Source organism: Dreissena polymorpha, chromosome 2 (genome assembly GCF_020536995.1).
Source record: "Dreissena polymorpha isolate Duluth1 chromosome 2, UMN_Dpol_1.0, whole genome shotgun sequence".
Taxonomy (NCBI): Eukaryota; Metazoa; Mollusca; class Bivalvia; order Myida; family Dreissenidae; genus Dreissena; species Dreissena polymorpha.
This window is the reverse complement of record NC_068356.1, coordinates 11,626,358-11,652,463: the sequence shown is the minus strand read 5'-3', so window position 1 is coordinate 11,652,463 and position 26,106 is coordinate 11,626,358. Positions and strand designations below refer to the sequence as shown.

The following is a 26,106-nucleotide window of genomic DNA, read 5'->3' as shown; positions in this document are numbered from 1 at the left end:
CATTTTGATAAGAGATCATAACTTAAACAAGTGCTGTCCCAAGACAGTGCTCAACTATCCTTCTGCATTCCAGTATAATGTTTATTTTCTTACAAGTCACTTGATATTATGACCACAAATACAGTATTTGATAATTTTTTATGCTGTATATATCAGGCCTTTTTTTGCCTATCTCACGGGTCCGATAGTCGGACCCATTCCCAATGCCAAATATGTATTTTTTCCCCAATTATAAAAAAAAAAATTCCCAATTTCCGACCGAAATAATCGAAGCCAAAAATGCGTTTCCCGGTAGCTACAGTGTTTTAAATAATTGGGCGCCATGTTTTAACGTGCCAATGCGTAAAACGTCATCGTATCGAATGTTCCATAATGCAATTTTGCGATCTTGAGACTTCAGACAAAATGGCAGTCGCTTGTGTCTATGCATTTCTTAATACACATTTACGGTCATTTTCGGTCAGAATTAGCTTTTAAATATTGAAGTGCTGGATTATTCAGAATTATCAGGTATGTACACAACAAGTGATAACCATGTGTACGCATTAATTATTGTTAATTGGTTGAGAATCGATATCGATGGTCTGAGGTAAATTAAAGTGGGCTAGTTTCACTTTCAAAGCTACTGTGGTTTGAAAGAGTAAATTTGGGTAAAAATACGTAAATCGGACGCAGTCTTAAAAATGTCGCATAATTCGAAGTACTAACAAAGTACAAGAGGGCCATGATGGCCCTGAATCGCTCACCTGACTCATTAAGATCAGATGAAAACTATGACCTCTATTGTCTACACAATGTTTTTCTATGATTTGACCTAGTGACCTAGTTCCTGACTCTAGATGACCCAAATACAATCCCAATCCAGATTTCATCAAGATAAACATTCTGACCACAGTTCATAAATATTGGATGAAAACTGTGACCTCTATTGTCAAACAAGGTTTTTCTATTTATTTGACCTAGATTTTTACCCCAGATGACCCAAATACAATCCCACCCAGATTTCATCAAGAATTCTGACCAAATTTCATAAAGGTTGGATGAAAACTGTGATCTCTAATGTCTACACAAGGTTTTTCTATTATTTGACCTAGTGACCTAGTTTTTGACTCCAGATGACCCAAATAAAATCCCAACCCAGATTTCATCAAGATAAACATTCTGACCAAATTTCATAAAGATTGGATGAAAACTGTGACCTCTATTGTCTACAGAAGGTTGTTCTATTATTTGACCTAGTGACCTTGTTTTTGACCCCAGATGACCCAAATACAATCCCAAACCGGATTTCATCAAGATAAACATTTTGACCAAATTTCATCAAGATTGGATGCAGCCTGTGACCTCTACTGTCTACACAAACAAATTGTTGACGGACGGACGCACGGACACACGCACAACGGACGCCGGACATCACACGATCACATAAGCTCACCGTGTCACTTCATGACAGGTGACCTAAAAATATGTGTCGGAGATAAACATGAACAGTTGTGGTTAAAATCCCATAGAAACAAGGGCTGTTTGTAAAACATGCATGCCCCCCTATATGGGCTATAAGTTGTAGTAGCAGCCATTGTGTGAATACGTTTTTTGTCACTGTGAATGGTGGTGGTGGTGGTGGTGGTGGTGGTGGTGGTGTAGTAGTAGTAGTAGTAGTAGTAGTAGTAGTAGTAGTAGTAGTAGTAGTAGTAGTAGTAGTAGTAGTAGTAGTAGTAGTAATAGTAGTTGTAGTAGTAGTAGTAGTAGTAGTAGTAGTAGTAGTAGAAGTAGTAGTAGTAGTAGTAGTAGAAGTAGTAGTAGTAGTAGTAGTAGTAGTAGTAGTAGTAGTAGTAGTAGTAGTAGTAGTAGTAGTAGTAGTAGTAGTAGTAGTGTAAAGTAGTAGTAGTAGTGGCAGTAGTAGTAGAAGTAGTAATAGTAGACGTGGTGGTGGTGGTGGTAGTAGTACTAGTAGTAGTAGTACTAGTAGTAGTAGTAGTATTAGTAGTAGTAGTAGTAGTAGTAGTAGTAGTAGTAGTAGTAGTAGTAGTAGTAGTAGTAGTAGTTGTAGTAGTAGTAGAAGTAGTAGTAGTAGTAGTAGTAGTAGTAGAAGTAGTAGTAGTAGTAGTAGTAGTAGTAGTAGTAGTAGTAGTAGTAGTAGCAGTAGCAGTAGCAGTAGCAGTAGCAGCATTACAAGACCAATACTTAAGAATGATCAAATGGGAAAAGGTAACATAGCACCAGCAGTAAATATGGGGCTCATTTACAGGTCAGATTTGGAATCTCTGCTGTAAAATGAGATTTTGAATGAATTAAAGGGAGGCAAATCTGTAATAAAAAGAACATGCATAAACCGTAGTTGTTTCCCTTGTTTGAACCATGCTAAATCCTTACAAGTTTGGAAAGAATTGGATGAAAAATTTGGACTTTATTGCATAAACACCATTTTCTCAATTCAAGGGGAGGTAATTCTGTACTTCATGGACCAATAATGCTCATTTTTTGTAGGGTTCGTGTCCTCATTGATATAAAGACACTGTGCAAATTTGGAAAGGATCGGACAAAAAATGTGGAAGATTTTTGAAAGTTTTCACAAAATAGGCAAAAACGAATAAACATGCAAAGTTCAACGAGCTTCTGCGGCCATGTTTTTTGACGAATCAAATTTCTTTGAACAACTTTTTCAGGGGAGCCCTCAAAGGTCATCCCTGTGAAATTTTTTGAAAATCTGATGAGCGGTTTCTGACAAGAAGATTTTTTAAGGTTTTTACCATATATGGTCATGGCGGCGATCTTGGTTATGTGATCAAATTTTTTTAACAATTCTTTTGTCCCATGACCTAGGGATGCTCCACATGAAATTTAGTTGAAATTGGCTCAATGGTTTAGTAGAAGAAGATGTTTACAAATTGTTTACAGACGGACGGACGGACGCCGGACGCTGAGTGATCACAATAGCTCACCTCGAGCTATCGCTCAGGTGAGCTAAAAATACCAAAAAATTGACTCGAAAGGCACACACTAACAGAATGTTTTGGGGGGAAATACTACCGCCAGTCAGTCTATGGTAACAGAAACCAAGAACCTGACTCGCCCATTATCAAGCAGGTGATGAACATTTGCTACTACTAGATTCAGAGTCTCTACCCTTTGTAGCTTGTTAACATTTCAATACTGTACATTTATGATTTTCAGCTTTACTTTTGTGTTACTTTTGTGTTTCAAAAAATGGTTGCATTCAGACATTTGGCAACTTGAATTTTGAATAAAAATATGTTGGATGCAGGTCCTTTGACTGTGAATATTCATCAAAAGTCCGTAATGACATATCCAGCTATGTATTTTATTTGAACTTCAAGCATAACAAAGTCTGTTGTTTTTTTGTCAAACACATACTTATGTTAACAGTGTACAATGACTGTTGCATGGTAAAAAACTTGTTAATACTTTCTTAGCATTTTTGGGCAATACCTATGTATGAAAACATTAGATTAAATAAGAAAAATCATAAAAATAATTTCCCAAATAATTCTTTTGTCGATGAAAATTCTTCCCAATTTGGAATATTTTGCGACTTGAAAAATCCCAATTTTGCTAGGTACATTTTCCAAAAATAGACAGAAAAAGGCCTGTATATATGTAGTTATTATTCAGTAAATGTAAACTTACAGATGAGATGTGTTTGTCAAAACACAATGCCCCCTACTGCGCCACTTTGATTTATTTATTTTTTTACATCCCTTTAGAAAATATTACTTCCCTTGTAAAAATGATCTGTTCGCAAAATGATAAATATAAAATTATCTCCCTATAAAGATTGTTACTTCCCTTGGATATGTTTTTTGACCTTTGACCTTTAAGGATGACCTTAACCTTTTACCACTCAAGATGTGCAGCTACATGAGATACACATGAATGCCAAATATCAACTTGCTATCTTAAATACTGCAAAAGTTATGGCAATGTTAAAGTTTTCGGACGGAGGGACGGACAGACAGACAGACAGACGGATAGTTCAACTGCTATATGGCACTCTACCGGGGGCATAAAAAGTATACATTACAACAAGATATGTGACCATGCCATGAATTTTGGTTTTTGAATTTTTTACTAACTAATTTAGTTGAATTTAACAGGGCTATAGATAACTTTTGGGGTATATTGGGTAATTCACTCCCTGTTTTTGACAACAATTGGGTTTTTGTAAATTCAATAGTTATAGCAAAAATTTTCACCCCCTACTTTTGAGCTAAATTGGGTTTTTCACCCCAGTTTTCTAACTCAATTGGGTAATTTAGGGAATGAAATATATAATATAATAAAAATCTACTAAGGTTACTATATTATTTATACAAAAAGAATTCAAAAAGGCACCTGTACATAACAAAAAACAATTACTGAACTTCTGAATAAAGTTCATTCATTTTTGCATTGAATAGGACAGAGTTCGTGAAAATAGCTGCACAATTGATGAAGTTATGGCTGTTTTAAGTGATGCACCCTGTTTTCGGGTCATTTTGAGTTTAAAACCTTGACAATGAAAGTAGAAATCGGACTGGTCTAAGAATAATTACAATAATACCCCAAAGATTGATTACCCCTGAAAAGACTGCCTTCATTTCTTCATAAAACAGCATATAAACTATCCGATACATTTTTGTACCAAAATAGCCAGTTTGAAAATACGCCCTGTGTTCATAAGAATTGCGTTTCGTGACGCAAGGTTTTTTACTGGAATTGCATTATTAAATTTGTATTTGCGTTTTTGTACGCTTTATTTCTAATTTAATTACGTTTTTGGTTATTTTAATTGCGTAATAACGCAAGTACGCTTGTTATCTAAAGCCCTGATTTAATTAACTTTGAAAGCAAGGTCTGCATCTAAGCTTCCTATGCACAATATTCCAGAACGAAACAGGGATTTCAATACAGCAGCTTTTGAAATCCAGGAGCAAAATGACCCCTTCCTTACAGGGGCTAAAATACATGTTCAGGGGTCAAAATACTTAAGTCTATATAAGATATTTTGTTTAATCAGACCATTACAAGCATGCTGACATGTGGGTGAGTATTATTACCTTGGATAATTTGCTGAAAAGTTTAGCTAACTGAGGAGCTGCGCCATGAGCGCATGATACGCCCGTCGTTCGCCAATGAAGTAGTAAGGTAATAAATAACCCTTTGAATCATTTTTTTACTTCAGTTTATTTGTATTTGAATACATGGTTTATTTTATAAGTACATGAGCATGGAGCGCCGTCTCCTTGACATTCATACCATATCTTTTTTTGAGTATATGTATGCATTTCTTTAAAGGATATGGAGTTGAAGTAAACCTGTTATAGATATTTTGACCAATAATAAAAGAGAAATGTAGATGGGTAAGTGGTAGTGTACAATCGGAATAGAAAAAAGCTCACCTTGTTCAATTTTTCAGGGATACTAAAAAAAAAAAAAAAAAAATCCATCGAAGGATATTTGAGCTACAGTAGGACATTCAATGAAATCACGAAATTTTGACGAACAAAGTCCCATAACTCTGGAACGACAATTCAGAATTCCGTCAAAAACGAAAGGGGATCAGGGTTTATCAATATTAAGATTGTGTTAAAATTTGAAGAAAATCTGTCAAAGGATATTTGACGTAGCGTACGACATTAACAGACGGACGGACGGACGGCTACGGTAGGACATTCAATGAAATCACGAAATTTTGACGAACAAAGTCCCATAACTCTGGAACGACAATTCAGAATTCCGTCAAAAACGAAAGGGGATCAGGGTTTATCAATATTAAGACGGACGGACGGACGGACAGACGGACGGACGGACAGACGGACGGACAGACGCGGGGTATACCATAATACGTCCCGTCATAGACGGGCGTATAAAAACAAATAAATTTCATTGAATGTGTTCTCTCAATTAAAACACCAACAATTCAGCTAATTAAATCCATTACAAATATATCTTCAAATTCACATCTGCAACATTGATAGGACCAACAGTGACTATTTCCACCACCAACTATGTGCAGTATACATTTTGTTCCTACAATTCCTGCATTACCTGGTAACCGCCTTCGTTGGAATGCACGAGATCCTGGACTTCCAATTTCTGGTTTAGTGGAACTTTTGCTAGTATCTTCAGAGCCTAATTTGAGTTTTTATTAGCAAAGAAGACATAAGAAATGGATGTGTGGGCAACTGAACCATTACAAAAAAGAAACAAGAGCACCGCCTTGCGGGTGCAGACCGCTCATCTATTTTCTTTTTAAAGGTGAAGGGACTCTCATTTTCAATCACAAAGGAGGGAGGAGTGGAGTGAAGAGGGGTGTATAGTGTGGGGTTGTGGACATTTATTACATTATCTTCCAAAATAGCGAAAAAAAAATAAAATAAAAAAATCAGGGGGGGGGGGGGGTGGGGGGGCGATGGGGGGGGGGGGGGGGGGGGGGGGTTTGGGTGCGATGGTTGGACGGTTATTTCAAACATAACTGTTTTTAAAAAAAAAATGGGGGGGGGGGGGGGTATAGTGTGAGGGTGTGGTGGTAATTTGTGAGATGATCTTAAATAAAAAAAAAAAAAAAAAAAAAATCAAAAAAAAAATTGGGGGGGGGGTGGGGGGTGGGGGGGGGGGGGTATAGTGTGAGGGTGTGGTGGTCATTTGTGAGATGATCTTAAAAAAAAAAAAAAAAAAAAAAAATTAGGGGGGGGGAGGGGGGAGGGGGGGGGGAGGGGGGGAGGGCACGGGGGATGGTTTGGGTGGAGTCTATTGTGGTATGTCAGGTAAGAGTAGTTTCATCAAAGTATCAATCAAATCTAATCATAAATAAAGAAGTTATGGCAATTTTAGCAAAATTTAATAATTTGACCTTGAGAGTCAAGGTCATTCAAAGGTCAAAGTAAAATTCAAGTTGCCAGGTACAGTAACCTCATGATAGCATGTAAGTATTTGAAGTTTGAAAGCAATAGCCTTGATACTTAAGAAGTAAAGTGGATCGAAACACAAAATTTAACCCTATATTAAAAGTTACTAAGTCAAAAAAGGGCCATAATTCCGTAACAATGACAACCAGAGTTATGCAACTTGTCCTTTTACTGTACCCTTATGATAGTTTGTGAGTGTTCCAAGTATGAAAGCAATATCTATGATACTTTAGGGGTAAAGTGGACCAAAACATAAATCTTAACCAAATTTTCAATTTTCTAAGTATAAAGGGCCCATAATTCCGTCCAAATGCCAGTCAGAGTTACATAACTTTGCCTGCACGGTCCCCTTATGATAGTTCATAAATCTTGCAAGTATGAAAGCAATAGCTTTGATACTGTAGGAATAAAGTGGACCTAAACACAAAACTTAATCAAATTTTCAATTTTCTAAGTATAAAAAGGGCACATAATTCTGTCAAAATGCCAGTCAGAGTTACATTACTTTGCCTGCACAGTCCCCTTATGATAGTTAGTAAGTGTTGCAAGTATGAAAGCAATAGCTTTGATGCTTAAGGAATAAAATGGACCTAAACACAAAACTTAACCAAAATTGTCAATTTTCTAAGTATAAAAAGGGCACATAATTCTGTCAAAATGCATGCCAGAGTTATCTAACTTTGCCTGCCCAGTCCCCTCATGATAGTAAGTAAGTGTACCAAGTTTGAATGCAATAGCATTGATACTTACTGAGAAAAGTGGAACTAAACGCAAAACTTAACCAAAATTTTCAATTTTTTAAGTATAAAAAGGGCACATAATTCTGTCAAAATGCACGCCAGAGTTATCTAACTTTGCCTGCCCAGTCCCCTCATGATAGTAAGTAAGTGTACCAAGTTTGAATGCAATAGCATTGATACTTTCTGAGAAAAGTGGACCTAAACGCAAAACTTAACCGAACGCCGACGCCAACGCCAACGCCGACGCCAAGGTGATGACAATAGCTCATAATTTTTTTTCAAAAAATATATGAGCTAAAAAGAATAAAACAGTAATGATACAACAGAAATTGTGTAACACCATGTTTCAGAATGCTGATTGCTTAGAAATGTATGTAATCTGGGCCCTCAATCCATTTTAGGGGAAGCGGGTCGCAATCCTCATGAGGGAGAATTTTCGCGGCGTTTCGCTTTTGGGGGATTTTTACTTACTTTCTCATTATTACATTTGTACATGTTTGCAATATATTCATTTCTTTTTCATAATTTAGTATGTTTGACAAGATTAAATTGAAATAGAATTGAGATAAAATAATCATAAGACACATCTTATTAAAAAAAAAAAAAAAAAAAAATTATTTCATGGGGAATTTTTCTCCACAAAAGGGGAAAAAAGTATTCTTTTCAGGTGGGGGACTGCGGCCGAAATTTTCCCGCAGATTTGATAGATTGAGGGCCCTGGTAATGCACAGATTTCAAAATGAATATGTTTAATTTATAATGTCTTCACATACAAGAATGCCATTGTGAATATTAACTGTAGTTTCTAAACCTATCATTTGAACAGAAGTCATTAAAGTATTTGAGTAAGAACTACTGTATTAGTGGAGTACAACTTAGGTTTAATAGTTCACTATAAACAACTATTGACAGTATATAATTACTGGTTGGCGAGCATTTTCCAGATTAAATATCCTTTTAATTTGAGACGAGTTTCCATTATTTTCCAATTAAGAGTGACAAGTTTCACAAAACAACCTATGCATATTGATAATACCCCAAAAGAATTCAGCATAGGAGGCAAGAGAGGCCCAAAATGGGGTACTTAAAACATAGCCTATTTTCTGGAAGTTTTTTAACTGTTGGAATAAAACACACAAAAATGTTGTATTAATAATTTTGTGTATGAATTCAAATTATTCATAGGCCAACAGTTACATGTAATATTATTTACATCAATATAATTGCAATATATCAAAACAGTAAGTTAGTATGTCAGAAAAATATGGTTACATGACATCTGAAGACTTCTTTAAAGAAGTAACCAAGTAATAATAACAAATCAATATACTACACGTTCTTGACATTTGGGCCATCCTTAAAAATTCTTTTGTTTGGCATAACCCGACCGACCCACTAAAATCGGCCCGACTAAATTTTTTTTTTACTTTCCCCCAAAAATTTTTTTTTGCTCGCCGAAACTTCTTTCCGTTAAATTTGTCCTTTCCGCTTTTTATCCTTTCCGGTTATTTGCGTCATTTAATTGAATGCTCTTTCAAGGATATCTAGAATAGCAATGAACAAAACGCGTACCGGTATTTATTTGAGTCACCTATTTATTTGACATATGCATATGCGATTAATTAGACTTTAAATACAATTAAGCTGCTCTTGTTTTTCTCCTATCCCTTTAATTAAAATACGCTGGTTTCGTAAGGATAGTTTGGGAGTAAAAAAACAAATTAATTATCACAGTTCAATTCAATTCGGCAATCGGCAGAGATGTGTAATATTATCGCCATATAACTAATTAATTAATTATCACTCTTTAATTAAGATCGGTAAATATTCGGTAGAAAGATAAAAAGTGTTCAGCTTAGAAATATTTATTGATGGGTATTGTCACGTTTTTGTTTCATTTGCTTATCTCTTTATACGACTTTCCGACCGGTCGCTATTTTTGAGGCAGACGGACATATTAAATGTGTATTCAAATTATACAACATCTGCGCATGAATGACACAATATTATCCGATAGCTCCACCCGTTCTCACATTTCATTCGACAACGTCATGTCATGTGTAAGCGAGCTGAATGCTGATTGGACAGCTACCATGTTCACTTCATTAACAATAAGGTCAAGCAATGTCTAATCGGGTACAGACCGGGTTTCGTTAACTGTTCGAATTGCAAACACTTTCATTGAAACAAAGAGACAAATATAGAAAACCAGTCCGGATTAAAAAGGGCGGATGTTTTCAACAAAATTTTACTGGATTTTCGCATTTTTGCAATTAAGATTTTTCTTGAGCCAAATTTTCAATTGTTTTGCAAATGACTCAAATGGCGAACGAAAGTGCGAGCATTGCGAACGTGTTATTATTGGAATAAATGCTCACTACACGCTGTCGTTCGCCATTTGCGAAAGTATAGCGAATTTGGCTATAGAAAAAATATAATTTGCGAATATGCTTAAATCTCGTTAAATTTCATTGAAAACATCCGCCATTTTAATCCAGAGTGTGTTTTTTTTAAACTATTTTTCTCTTTGTTTCCATGAACAATTTGAAGCACATATGGTAGCGGGCCAATCAACATTGAGTTCGCTATTGGGTAATATTGGGTCATTCATACACAGATAATGGAATACACAGTTGATATTGTCGTCTGCCTACAATATAACGGCCGATGGCAAAAGTCGTATAAATATAAGTAAATGAAAAGAAGCTCTTTATAGAAAAAAAATAGACTTACGAATACACGTGCGGTGATACGGACGGTGCAGAAAAATCTTTACCAATTTCCTTTCATGAGGCAGAAGACTTGGAGCTTTATTTGATAATTACCTTTCAGTTTGGTATATGTCGGAGCTCAATGTCAGAAAAAAAAATACTAAAAAAATATTAAATCCCTACCTACCGACCCACCCAAATTTACCTGGGTAGGGTTATGCCAAACAAACAATTTTTTAAGGATGGCCTTGTGGCAGCTAATAAATAGTTTCTTTCAAAGTTTCTGTTTAGACTGCATCTGATTTTATAAACACTCAGCTTAAAATATAACTAACACTGGCAGGTCCTGCATTGGGTTTTTATTTTGCATGCATGCTCTATTTAAATTCCACAGACGACAATAACATGCATTCAATACTAATACCATACATGCCAGAAATTATCGGGTCCAAATCAGGACAGTCCATTAAAAATGTCGGGACATTTGACCAAAAAGCAGGACACCTAAAACGATCAATCGTTCCACCTTTACTGAAGTCAGTAATCAGCAAATTACTTACAAAACCTCATAATTTCTGGCAAATTTTGATGATAAATGTGTTTAGAATTGCATGAACACAGACGTTCTCCATTTTCCGGAAGTAAACAAACATGTGCACTATGTGGATGAATCCATTTGGGACTAAGGCAACGTTCAACGCTATGTGCGCACATCGAGCACTGTTTTTATTCAACCAATCATCCATTAGCTCTAAATTTAGATTGATGCAATATGTACAAATTATTTTCTGAAAATCAGTCAAAAACAAAAGCAAATTTATGTCTCTGGTATCGGTCAGTGCTCGATTTGTTTGACATATAATACACTGAATACCGCGAAATTATAGTATCTTTGGACTTGATTTGTGCCTTGAAATACAAAAAGCAATCTGCTTATTGCACTATGATGAGTCTATCACTAGCAATTAACGACCCTTATCATAAAAATACCCTGGTGTGAATGCCCGATAAAATCAATAATTTGCCGATATATCGCTGATAATGTGTCAAAAACAACACTGGATCACTCGACTAGTAGATATGGTTTGTTAATAGGGGGCAATAAAGGGATTAGCGATGGTAGTTAAAGCCAGGCGTAGCTTGAATAGGGAATTTTATTGTGAACTTATAGAGCGTATATCGTTTTGTTCACATGTACGAATGTCGGGACAAATAGTGTCACATCGGGACACCGGGACAAACACCCCAAAAGCAGGACTGTCCCACCAAGATCGGGACGTCTGGCATGTATGACTAATACTATGAAAGTAAAAATAAAATACCAAAGAGTTAATCATTTATTTTGAATATCAATCATATATACTTAATATTGCTTTTGTTACATTGAAGGGAATGACAATTTTCTATAAGAATTCACTAAATAAAAATATTAAATAACATATAGAAAAAACTGGCTAACCAGTGGCAACTTCAAAAAAAGGCCTTTATAGGGATAATATTGATGTGTCAGAAACTAATGTGATGCCCAGGACCTTGCCCTTGCTAAGGCCAAAATCTGTTCAGTTCGTATGTGTAATGGGTTTAACTTTTCATGTAAAAAAAGTTAAGGCCCAATAAAACTTTCTGTAGCCGATTTAGTTAATCTTATTCTTAAGCCATTTTTCGCTGCTTGGGCGAAAAGCAGAGTAAGCCCAGGCCTTTTTCTGCCTATCTCACGGGTCCGATAGTCTGACCCATTCCCAACGCCAAATATGGATGTTTTTTCCCAATTATCAAAACAAAATTCCCAATTTCCGACCGAAATAATCGAAGCCAAAAAATGCGTTAATCCCGGTAGGTACCGTGTTTTAAATAATCGAGCACCGTGTTTGAGCGTGCCAATGGGAATTCTGCGTAGAACGTCATCGCGTCGAGTGTTTCATAATGCAATTTTGCGATCTTGACACTTCAGAGAAAATGGCGGCCGCTTGTGTCTATGCATCTGTTAAGGCACATTTACGGTCATTTTCGGTCAGAATTAGCTTTTAAATATTGAAGTGCTGGATTATTCAGAATTATCAGGTATGTATACAAAAAGTGATAACCCTGTCAGGGTCTTCCCCAGGCCATTTTCCCAGGAAATTTTCCGATTAGTGTATTCTTCAGTAAAAGAAAGTGGAGATTGTCCAAAAAAATCAAGGTTTCCCTATCAGTGTATCAATATTCCCTGTTTTAAAAGAGCACTCGGTACCTACTTTCACAAGTAATCGCCATAAACACCACATGGGGTAATGGATAATCCACTGATAAGAGAATAGCATGACGCGCGTATCGATTATTCTAGCCACATTACACGGTCATTTAAATGCTGACAAGGATGTATCTGGTAACTTTCCAGTCGTCAAACTGTGAAGTTCATCGTCCAATCGGTTACGCGAATGCTTATGAGGGCGGGGTTAACTATCGACCATTATTTTTGATTGACGTCGGGCATGAAGTAAGAGTTTATCGCAGCTTGATTAGCAAGTAGTTGTACCATTTGAGTAATATAAAACCGGTAATTAGTACAGTACAGAACATTAAAGACGGTTTCGGGCATCATCATCACACCTTTTTACTGTAAACAAGTGTTACCTATGACTCATAATTAATACGAGAAATTAATTGCAAGTGGTAAACAATTAATTATTATAGCGGTTACAATTATGTGATAACAATTTATTTAATTCCAGTACATGTATATTTCAACATGTCCATTTATAGAACTGATTAACCTCGTTTTTCTGACATTTATTCGACACGTAATGCGCTTTTAACAAATTTTCGTTGAATTAATTACGCACACTTGTAAATGTTTCGTCCGATAATCGATAGTTAGAAGACTGATGACGGCAACCGGCCGTGATCCTCGTGGACAACGTGATTTTCATGCATAATTCCGTCAAAACATTTATTCGACTCGTAAAGTGTGTAAACAAATTATCGTTGAATTTATAACGCAACGGTTAATATTTGTTGAAATGTCAAATGGGAATAATTAAATTTGTAATCCGAAACCCATTACCGTAAGTCGATGTTAACGCGTTTTTAATCCGAAACACACTTCCGAATGTAAATGTTACCGCACCGTTAAATATTTTTGCTTCAATTTAGGAGTGCAAATTTATTTTGTGTCGAATCTTTTTCTCAATTAAAAAGAGCGCGAAAATTATGCAGCATGTACAACGTCGCGTCTATTGCATACAAATGGCGTGTATTGAGCGTTTTAACAAGCACACAACAGGTCAGGGGATTGACGCATATTCAGAGGCAATATTTCATCAAATCTATAAATAGTCACTTAAAAAATGGCAAGGTTTGTGTTAAAGAAACAACTGAAAGCTTTTATCTTAAATACTTACCAAAAAGAGATTGATAAAAACGGAATAAACGGGATTATCGGGTAATAAATAGAAACTTGAAAAATAGTAAGTATACAGTAATAGAGTCGGTTGAAACGGATGTATTGGGGAATCGTTCGAGTCGGGATTTTACTATCTGTGCGGAAAAGTTTTAAAACAATTAAACAATATAAAAAATTATATGTTTAAATGACTGGGGGATTTTTTTTGAAGAGTCACAGCGCACCAAATGACGTCTTTTGACGCTGTTTTTCTTTGAGTTATAACGCACCACAGAACGTGAATTGACACGTTAAATTAAAAAAAAATCAACGTAGGGAGGGGACACCCCTCCCGAACCCACTCCCGGGGCGCCTGAACAAATTCCTGGGGAAGGCACTGCCTGTGTACGCATTAATTATTGTAAATTGGTTGAGAATCGATATCGATGGTCTGACGTAAATAAATGTGGACTAGTTTCACTTTCAACGTTACTGTGGTTCAAAAGAATAAATTTGGGTAAAAAATTACGGAAATCGGACCCAGTGTAAAAAATGTCGCATAATTGAAAGTACTATCGAGGTAAAATACGATAAATTGACTTGAAAGGCACACAAAAACTGAATGTTTTGTGGGAAAATACTACCTCCAGTCAGTCTACGGTTAACCCAGAATCTAGTTCTTATTGAATGCTCTGAGCTTTAATATGGATACATACATTACATACAGCTCTTCACGGAGGGTCAATAGCTGGGAGTTGGATTATTGCAAATAACCCAGAATCTGACTTGCCCATTAACATGCCCAGTAGTCCAAGTCTGGCAGAATGCCAGTTTGTGTTCCCAAGAAGGGGTTTCTGAGCAAGCAAGAGATGAACATTTGCCACTGCCAGATTCAGAGTCACTACCATTTGTAGCTTATTAACATTTCAATTATGATGTTCAGCTTTACTTTTGTGTTTCAAAATATGGTTGCCTTGGTTTCAGTCATTTGGCAGCTTGCATTGTGAATAAAAAATATGTTGAATGCTGGTCCTTTGACTGTGAATATTCATAACAAATCCTAAATGACATATTGAGCTATGTTTTTTATGCAGGGGTCATAACAGGACCAGATTGCCAATCCTGAAAACAAGCCAGGGGTCTGGCTCTGCAGGCCACCAGCGGGGTCAAGGGGCAGCGCCTTTGTCAGGGGGATAAAGGGGGGCTAAGTCCCCCGGACAAAAATTGATTTAAATCATTTTCAGACCCTACTAGATTGCATTTCCAAGCAGTTTTAAATGCATTTTATTATAGCAAAAGAAAGATTTTTTTCCAAGAATTTACTTATATTTTTCAGCATAATATTATACTACATTAACCAAATATTTTGAAAAAAAATCAATACAGGAAAAATTGAAATAAAAAAATAAGTGGCTAAATTTACCACCCCCCACACACCTGTTCACGCAAAGTAAGATTCACGGTTGTTTTCCTTTGTTCCAATGTCACAGTTTATCAAATTAATCGTTTATGTAAAGAAACAATAAAAATATAAAAAAGTAATTACGTTTATAAGCTTCTAAACATAGGTTACGTGGTCAAAATTTACCTTAAAACTTGGGATTTTTTCGTTGTTACTCCACGTTTATAAACGCATTGTTGATTGGAATTCACAGGATAAATACTAATGTGTCTTGTTCTGATAAAACTGGGCATAATACATGTGCGTAAAGTGTCGTCCCAGATTAGCCTGTGCAGTCCGCACAGGCTAATCAGGGTAGACACTTTCCGCCTAAACTTGATTTTCGGTAAGGAGACTACACAGGCTAATCTGGTACAACACTTTAGGCACATGAATTAAGCCCAGTTTTCTCAGAACACAACACTAATAAATTTTATGATATCAGCGCAGGAGTTATCTTCTGTAGAACCGAAATAAACCAAGAATCACTCCTTACCCCCCCCCCCCCCCCCCAACAAAACTCGAATTTTTATTGATCTCAAAAGTGACCCTGGTGCCTTGAAATCCGGATTTCCGGATCAATCCGGAATATTACAACCCCTGTTTATGTGAACTTCATGAATAACAAAGTTTGTGTGTTTTTTTTATCATACACATACTTACGTTAGCAGTGGACAATGACTGTTGCATGGTAAAAAAAACAGTTAAATACTTTGTTAGCATTTTTGGGCAATACCTATGTATGAAAACATTAGATTTAATAAGAAAAAATAAAAATAATAATTTCCCAAATAATGCTTTTGTCAATGAACATTCTTCGCAATTTGGAAGATTTCGCAACTCGAAAAATGCAAATTTTGCTAGGTACTTTTTACCCAAAATAGACAGAAAAAGGCCTGAAGCCCTGATGGCTATTATTGTGAAACCCTTATGATTAGTCCAACTTGTTGACGCTCTCAAATGTTAAGCTACTTTTTATATTGGTAATATTCCAAAAAATTTAGCCCATATAAAAAGTATCTCTAAATTCTTTGCGCGTCTTATAAATAAGACTACCCTTATGATCTGATATCATGTATTGGACATATAAGAAGTTACAATATTCTAGGCATACACAACTTACATGTATTTTAAGATTAGGGGCCATACCCCCTGCTGATTTCCATCCCTTATACAATACAGGTTAAAACAATAACCTAAAGGCCAAATGTTTAGTAAATAACACCTAACAGTATTTTACCTTTTCAAACATAACTTTTAACAGGGTTTCTTCAAAACAAGGCTGATGTCATCCTGACTTAGTTTAATCTTAAGAAATGAAAAGGGAATCATTAAAAACACAATAACAAATAACTGTACAAATCGTAAAATTGAAGTATGTGCTAAGTTCAAGTATCGCTTTGTGTGTGATTATTGAGATGACATGACTCATGGACTCCAAAAATAGTGCGACAGTAAGGTTTCCGTAATTGACGGGAGTACCCACCTTGGCCAACACCAGGCGGCTTTTTAGAATCCGCCATCTTGGAAAATTAACGATAATTCAAACACTTCAATTCTCTCATCTGTGTTGATTTACCCCCGAATAATTTATCCAAAACACAATCAAGAATTCGGTGTTTCTGTTAGCTGAATGTCAAAGCCGTTCGTGCTGTGAGTATTCCGAGATGAACGTTTATTTATATGACTCATCAATGAATTCCGTTCGGGAAAATCCCTGTGACGTCATTACAAATGTTATATATCACGAGATCTCGGCACTCCAATCGAGTAACACCGGTTATCAATTTTCAGCTCGTTCGTGCATTTCCGTCCGTATAGTACCATTCAAATATACTTGTGGTTTTCGTGCAAAATACGCCTTTAACACAGCGAGAAGGTGACGAATTGTGTATCGTTTTATTTCTTAAAATTTGACCCAACATGCGTAGTAATATAATAAGATATATGCATATATATATATATATATATATATATATATATATATATATATATATATATATATATATATATATATATATATATATATATATATATATATATATAAATATATAATAACCTGTGGCTTACATATACTCGGTACTTGGCATTGGCCTTTACGTATTAAATATAACTTAATTATAAAATGACATAGTTCTTGTATGAATAGACCCATAGACGTAGTGTTATCTACGTACGTCTCATTTTCCGACCATACTAGAAACCGGTTAAACACTAAAATAAACAAATTTACTATCATTGTTGAGTACATAGTCTAATTTAACTCCGAAATACTTGTCGTATTCAGAGACGTAAATATCTACGTCTCTGCTTTATTACAAAACTTAGTTAAAAAAAACTTTCATATGAAACGATTATTGAAGTGTTGTTCAAATAAGCAGTCAGGTAGGCCCTTTGTTTTATTTGGCCAGCTTTACTAATGTTGTCAGGCGGGCACAGAACTCATGAACAGATACGTTTGTACGTGCACACAATTTAACGGTATTTAAAACAGGAAAAGAGCCTTTTAAAATTGCAGAATACTGATTCAAATAAAACAGCAACGTACGGTGTTTAAAAGGTCAAGATATGTATTTTTTTTAAATTAAAACAAATAGAGGATATTTGGACAAAGTTTCTGTTTCTTGTATGCCCCTTTTCAAGAAAATAATTAACATCTGTTTCCCTTCTCCTGAAAAGGTACCCTTTCTCCCGTGGCGTGCCTCAATACATTTCAATACACAAAATGACGTCATAAATCCAGCGAAATTGTTCAGTTGAACTCTTTAACAATGTAAAGAAACGGTTAAAAAACAGCATAAAATAAAAAGTAAATTTGTTGCATTCGATGGAATATCGATTTTTATTCACCCGTGATCATAAAAATACATCTTAATGAAATAAATCTTGATATGATAATCCAAAGACCTATAGATGTTATCTATAGGTCTTTGGATAATCTAAAAATAGAAAAAGTAGTTCCGAAAATTTGTTCTTTTCACAGGTGAAATTAACAACTTGTTTATTTTCACTGCTGTTATTTCACTGCAGAAATGTCATATTTTATCATTAGGTATAAAACAAATCCTGGTTATTTATATTTCAATGCAAAGTGCCGTGTTCATCCGTTATATGTCTAGGTCATTAATTTGAAGATTCATGTTTACATGAGAATAGTTAACTTTTATAAATACTATAAGCAAACCCATCTTTCATTTAAATTTGCGTTTTTGTTTAGCAAAGATAACCTTTCAAGTTGAAACAATAATCTAATTGTTATATTGCTTGGTCTACTAAACCCAACGGTAACTCACGAATGCCTTCCGATTAATACCGGTGAATGACGGAAGTCAGGTCACAAGGTCACGCAGGTGTGTTCGAAAAGGAAGTCACAACAACAGTGTTTCGGGAAGTCGCTTTAGTGATAAATAGTGTGTCTTCTGTTTTATTTTGATGAATGACTGTTCAATAAACTTCGAACATGAATTTTAAACATTACTTTACCTTGTTGTGTGTGCTGGTCGCGATTCAAATATGTGTGTCTCAAAATGTACCAAATGTAACGGATCCCGCAGGACAGAGTGGAACCGGGTCGGGTTCACAAACCTTTCAAGAAAAATCCTCCCTACAAAAGGGCATGGATCCCTTCTTTAAGTTGTGCCATAATTTTCTACAGTCGGTGATGCCAAGTAACTTTTACGACGGGAACACACCTTTCAGTAAGTATAAAATCGTGATCAATATTAGTTGTAGTGGCATTTGATTTGGTGACACCTATGATTGTGTTTGTTAGTCATATCATATAAACAGGTTGTTGTTGGTCTGTAGGTTTTTATTTTCATTCCCAGTAATACTATTCAAGAATGTCCGTTTTCTTTTCTCAGATGAATATACTGTATCAAAAAGAAACCTGCCAAATTGTCAAAGTACCATAATTTACATATGTGAACACAAACATTTCACTATTTCTTTTTCAATGGGCCCCTTTTTCAACTCTTGAGCACTTTTTCGTGTCAATATTGCTCAAAGAAGATCGACCGATGAAACAGAAACTTGTTAAATGGGAAACAGAAGATATGAAAAAAGTTAAATTGATCTTTCAGTTTCTCTAAATTTGTTCAGTGAATCGAATTTTCGAAGTTTTGTTGATCTCCTGCCTATTGCAATCGAGTACTCTCGCTTTTCCGATGTGACCTCTCGACTCGAGGTAAACAACGTGCGCAGCGTATGTCATTTGCGGGTGTGTGTATGGAACTATCGGCTTTGCGTGGTTATACACGCTGTAAATAAACAATTTTGACATTGGTTGAACGGGAATGAAATAAATCTTTAAAGGTATATTGTTTATTGCGGCATTGTTTGAATTAATTCAGAAATTATTTTAGTTGTTTCCTTAACCGCTCAACTCAAGGTAATTGGAGGTTATAAGCGATATTGTGAAACTAATAAAAAAAGGTTACAATTTAACTAATTTTTATCATAAAATTGCAGAAACACCTTCAATTCTAATATCTTTCTGTCAAAATGTAGTAATTAGTAACATAGCGTTTTTTAAAAAGCTTTTTCTAAACATTGAAACCAATAATGTTCTTACTACAAACTGCTTATTATAATCTTCTAGGTTCTATATTGCTTGATTATTTTACTTCTTGGTCTCGGGGGTCTCGGGAGTGGGTGAAGTGGGTGATTTGTTCGCCCAGGGAATATTAATTTCGCACATTAATTTCATGAAGGCAAGTAACATCTCCCACTTTAAATGATTTACTTTGTGCCAGACATTGACTGATTAAAATCAATTTGATGTGGAGAATTTGACACAGGATTATTCTCAGCCATAAGTTGCCCCATTTACCTGTAAGAAAATACATGTTACACAGTCCTCATAATTTACATTTTAAAATTACAAGCAGGGCTAGCGCTGGCCCAAAATTTCTTTGAGCCAACCAGATTTCATTTTTCGGCGCGCAAAAAGTGGTTTTGAAATAATAATGTATAATATCAACTTGTTCATATTTCTTTTAATGACAACAAGGGCATATCACATATAACATGCAGTTTTCAATAAAGAAAGAATTATTATGGTACTTTTCAAAGTACAAACATAAATTAATTTGTACATGTACACTTAACAGTGGAGTAAGTTGTCCCAAATTTGAAATCCTGAAAATTAGTCTGGAGGTCAAAGAACCAGGAACCCAACAGGAATAAAGGGCAAAGCCCCCCACACCACCCAGAGACTTACAAATTGTTCTTTATTATAGTCTTTCCAATTGCAATTTCAAGTGAATACAATTCGAAATAATATAAACCACATCATCTGTATTACCGCGTGTGTATTCGGCATTCTATTTCTTCTAAAAAGAACTCCGAAAGTAAATTTAAATCAGCGAAAAAATAATGTATCCGAAAACGACAGTCCAAAAAATTGTACGCGTTCTGCACTTGAAATCTAATTTCCATATCGTTTGATTGCAGAAAATGAAAATCATTAGCCTAGCAAACACGTAATAAATATACCATTTGACATTTGACATTTTTCTTTACAATAGCATAGCTTGTGGGTAAAACAACTTAATTATCACCTTTTATTTCAAACGATAACGTCGATAATCGTCAGAATGGTGTTACATCATCAACATAGAACTAATTATTTAATGATCATCCTTTAATTCAGATCGATGGCAGGTAGACAGGTCTTAAGTGATTAGCTGGGAAATTATTAATTGTTGCTCTTGTCATTTGTTTATCTTTAAATACGACGTTTGCCATCGGCTGATAAATTGTTGGCAGACGACAATATCAACTGTGTATTCCAAGTATCTACCCAATATTACATGTGAGCGAACTCAATGTTGATTGGCCAGCTACCACGTGCGCTTCAATAACAATAAGGCCAAGAGATGTCTCATGTTCTGGTGCAGACCGGTTTTCGTTTATTGTTCAATTTGCGAACACTTTTAATGAAACAAAGAGAAAACTATAGAACACCAGTCTGGATTTAAATGGCGGATAATTTCAATGAAAATTTGCAAGATTTTAGTATTTTCGCAAATCAGAATTTTCTTGAGCCAATTTCTCAATATTTTTGCAAATGGCTCAAATGGCGAACGACAGCGCGAGCCCTGACAAGTCTGTTGGGCTTTAAATTCTACCATTTTTGCTGTTCGATAATATTTCTTACTGGCCGGAGCATGTTTTACTAGCTGGAACAGTGAGTGGAACTCGCATGAAAGAAAACGAAAAACAGAACTGAGAAGTGGGATAACTGATTCTAAAATGTAAAAGTCCTGCATACTTTGTTGATTTTTTCATAAAGCTAACAAGAAATATCTTTAAAAAAGATATACGGCGTAAATAGTTAAAATGAATGAGATCAAGTATAGCGAATGTCTTTTTCTGTGCAGTTCTTAGCTGCATCACACGCAGTACGGGATGTTACGGGGAGTTTTCGCGGCTTATTTTACATTATAACATATTGCTGGTCATAAACCTATAGATACAAAACAGAAAACCAAAAGAAGAATGGAAGTGAAATTTAAACATATGAGTCAACCGGCCACACGAGAAGTATCCGTATTTATAGGCGCGTTCTTCGAACAAACCTGTTTTAGTGGTTTGTCGGGCATTGCTATTTGATTCGATTATTAACAGTATCAATTATCATCGTGCTAATGCTTAAAGTGATATTATGGGCATTTTGCACTGTTGAATTGAGCTGAAAAGAATTAACAGGTCAAAATAGTTAGTTAAAATGTGGTTACTGATTAATTATCTGCAACTCACCTTGCTACCAGTTGTTTATAAAAATATATTTTATATTCGATATTCTTACGTGACCCACCCAGTCCTGTAAGCTGAAATGATCCGTAAAACAATTTCGTGTCTTTGTGTCGTATGAACAACTCGTAAACGCATGATCAGTTGTCAAACGAAAGTACGGTTGATATAAAAATGCATTATTTTTCTCTTTCTGGTATATTGTTTTAGTATGATGATGCTGCATTAATTAATATAAGTGTATATGAAGTAGAAACATCAAAAATAATCAACGGTTGCGATAGACACCTATAAACTGTTACATGCTCATAATATCACTTTAGTACATTAGGCAATATGGACGAATAATTATTGTTAAATTTATCAACAATAATATTTATCATTGTATTGTTGAAAACACATTAAGAATCTATTATTTACATACCATAATTATATTGCTGAATATCTTCATTTAACATATTTCTGGTCTAAAGAAAATTCCAGGTCACCTAGTTCACGGATAGCGTCTTTATTATATAACGATTATTTTACTGGCCGCCAACTCAGGTGATGACCTGTATATAAACTCTGAATGCCCGCGAATTGACCCGATATACCTCGCGGGTTGAAATGCAATGCTTTAAAGTGAGGCCTCGCTTCCATTGCTCTTTATACTTTTACATGTTAACATGTTGACAGGAATAAGGAAGTAAGTACTAAATATGAGAACATAGCCTTTTAAGTATAAACGCTCTTGCGCTGGTAATGCTCTGAAAATAAAAGGTGTACGCACAAACTGTATTGATGTCGAGAATTGAGTGTAAAACTGTTCTATCTATTAAGCCTTTTCATTCGAGATAAAATTGTTTCATACAGTAAAACAGTGTTACAAAGACGCGGATATGTTTCCAATGTTCTGGTGGTATACTCAAATCAGCCAATGGAATAAATGAAGTGTATTCATTCGTACCTAGCCGCGGGAAATTTTATTGGACACTTACAAAGGTCAGGCTAAGGTGAAAAGCTGGCTTATGCAGCTTACGCCGAAAAAAGCTTTGCAAAATACTTCATTGGTATTTATTCTGCAACTTTGCCATGTATGATTGTAAATGAAAGACTGCTTGGTACATCCACTTTGCTCATTAATGTTTTCTTGTGACAAACAGCAAAGAAATCATTTGTGATATTTTAAAATTCCAATGAGGCTTTTTTCTGTGCAAACAGTTTAGTAAACTAATTTAGGCCACACAATATTTATCAGATATAATATATTTTAGACTTGCCACAGCTAAAAAAAAGGAATTTGTTTTTTGATTACAGCAGAGTTGTTTGTTTTATTGTATTCATTTTGGTCAAGCCCACATAATGTGTGAAATAGTTTTTTTAGTTAAACAGTAAAACTGTTAATAATTATACTATTTATAATAGTACAAAACGGCAATTTAACAAGCTGAATTTTTTAATGAAAAGTTTAAGTATGTTTTACAATATGTTTTCTTATACTGCGTGCCTTTAATTATATCTAAAATTTAATAAAATATTTTAAGTGGGAGCAAAATTCTGTCGAACAAATGATCAATTTGTTGTGGCCTTAGCCAGTGGTTTTTTTTCACCATTTTGGGAATGGGGCCGGGTCCCTTTGCATTGGGAAAATTTGCGGGGTTTTGACTAAAATTGGGAAATTAATGTTGTTGTTGTTTTACTATCAAATGCTTTGAAATTGAGGATACAAGTGTGTCCAGTGTTACATTTACTAATGTTGATCTTATATGGATGGGGGATGAACAATATATTGAGATCTAAAAAAAAAAAAATTTTTTTTTTATAAACCTTCCATTTGGCAGGGCTTGCACTAGGGGGCGACGTGAGGGACTAAGTCGCTTTCTTACGCCAAATTGCCTAAAATTTAAGAAATTGTAGATAAAAAGCGACTTCCAGTCTCCCTCTTATCGGAATTTGTTTACATCTGGTTTTCTTGATGTCAAGGTCTGATTCAATTTTCCAATACACACTGTCGCCGCCCGGAGCCTGTTTCAATTGAGCGACAGGTTATTTGAGTTAAACCCCGCCCCGATTCTCCCAACCTCCGAACTTATCTAATCAGCAATCGATATTGGTCAAGTCAGCATTCAAGTCACATGGTAACTGGCCAATCAACATTGAGTATGCTCACACATAATATTGGGTCATTCATGCGCAGACACTTTATACTTGGAAATACACAGTTAATATTGTTGTCTGCCAACACTATAGCGGCTGATGGCAAACGTCGTATTTAAAGATAAACAAATAAAAAGGAGCCTAACAATAAAAAAATTATTTCTAAGTTGATCACTTTACATTTCTTCCGACTATCAATCTGAATTAACAAAAGGATGATAATTAAATAATTAGATCTATGTCGATGATGTTTCACATTTCTGCCGATTATCGTTTGAAATTAAAAGATGATAATTAAGTGTTTTTTTTAAACAAAAAACTATGCTATTGTAAAGCAATATGTCAATTAAATCGTATATTAATTACGTATTTCAGGGCTCAGCCTAGGTTCAAACTTGAGGGAGAAGTGACTTCTCCCTGAGCTGAAATTAGGGAGAAGTGAGGCCACTAGAAGGAAAAGTGATTTCCGTTCGGCGTTTAATAAAATTTTCGCTTGTTTTATACCCCTCATTAAACCAAGCCTAAGTATCATCATAAATGACAAACAAATACTATTTTCAAATTCAATAAATCCTTACATATTAAGTCACATAAATCAATTCATACAAATAAAACTTGTGATTTCCATGTGCATCATAAAAATAAACAGTACTATAATAATGCAATGACAATCCAAACCCTATTTACATCATAATGTACATGATAATTAGTAAGTGATTTTTTTCACCCAATTGGGAACAAGTCCGGTACCAATGCCATCGGAAATTCTTCGCGTCATGAAATCACCAAATTGTGGTAAAAACGAGTCAACAAAACACAATCTTAATGCATGGGACATATAGTATATCTATTACTGTTTATCCGAATGTATACATATCCGAAATATGTACACTTGAGAATGCCTTACCTGTTTCATTTAATAATCCAAATTTTCCTTGTTGTTATCTGGTTTAACAAACCTTATTACACGTACATGTTTGTTAAATCCAGTTAATGCTTTCTCCATTATTAAATCACCATTACTTGTAATTTGAATCGCCAGCTTTGAATTGAACGCGGGTTAAATGTTACAATACATCTGCCATTTGCAATGTCGAAGGTCATGAGTCATGACGTAGCAATTTTATTCTACTCGGATAATTTATGTCTAATCGAGGAAATGTGTTTTCTCAATGTCTATTGTGTAGTATTAGGACTTGTTAGTATAAAAATGAACTGTGATTCCAGTTTATATAAGATGGGTGTTACTCGTTATTATCGGTGGATTAACAAACTGACAAAACTCGCTGGACTTTTACAGTAGTGGATCTACGTAATTAATAGACCTTTGATCAATTTTGTTTTTCTTTAATAAGTTTTCCGACTTTCTTTAACCGTGCCGTCTGCCAAAAACCTGTAATTATCGAATGGTCAATCAATTATCACGTAATCATTAGACAACTTACAGCACGCGCAAAGAGGTTGCGGTATATAAAATAAAGTCGTTTACGTATGGATACGGTAGATAAAATTATGGAAATTAGCACTACAGTTTGCACGGGTGGGTTGTTAGTTTTCGTTTATATGGTTATGAATTAATGTCTGACAAAATGAATTGCACATCGACTGGATAATTAGTGTTTATGAGTTTTGAAACACGAAACAAGTTAACAGTAGAACATACTAGAATAAATCGTATTCATATTTACTGTTGGGAATGTGTTGCGCGTGTAAACTTTTTTGAGCGTAAATACATTTCTATATCGACGTCATTTTATCGCTCAGGTAAACTACTGCATATGTATATACAATGCGCGCGTTCTCATTGGCAACTATCGATGTTAATGTACCTCTTAACTCCGCCTACAAGGCGTGTACTAATTGGGCTTGCAGAACAGAGAACTATCCAAACTGTCGGCGAAATGACACTCGCTATGATCTTTTGATCTAAACCGTTATTGTTTGGAGTGAATGCCCATGTATGCTAGTTGCCTGGATAAGATTTCACAGCAGTCGATCTTTTGCTGTGATAATAAACTGATAACATAACAAGCGTCATCGGTGACTTTAT

General features: G+C 35.2%; 2 protein-coding genes across 4 annotated transcripts in view; one reads left to right on the top strand and one right to left on the bottom strand.

Moving 5' to 3' along the window:
* Positions 1-16,911, bottom strand: part of LOC127865836 (dual specificity mitogen-activated protein kinase kinase 4-like) — a 47,080-nt gene extending 30,169 nt beyond the window's left edge. For 2 of the 3 annotated variants that reach the window (XM_052405868.1, XM_052405869.1), the window contains exons 1-2: positions 16,648-16,911; positions 6,049-6,132 (exon numbers count right to left, since the gene is read on the bottom strand). In XM_052405868.1, coding sequence (XP_052261828.1) covers positions 6,049-6,132; positions 16,648-16,684 — 121 coding nt within the window. In that variant the 5' untranslated portion in view covers positions 16,685-16,911. The remainder of the gene's footprint in view (positions 1-6,048; positions 6,133-16,647) is intronic. The other variant, XM_052405870.1, reaches the window with a different exon arrangement.
* Positions 16,912-18,488: 1,577 nt separating this feature from the next.
* LOC127865832 (prominin-1-A-like) overlaps positions 18,489-26,106 on the top strand; it is a 127,378-nt gene continuing 119,760 nt past the window's right edge. The window contains exon 1 of the mRNA XM_052405860.1: positions 18,489-18,859. Within this exon, the coding sequence (XP_052261820.1) occupies positions 18,622-18,859 (238 nt within the window). The 5' untranslated portion in view covers positions 18,489-18,621. The remainder of the gene's footprint in view (positions 18,860-26,106) is intronic.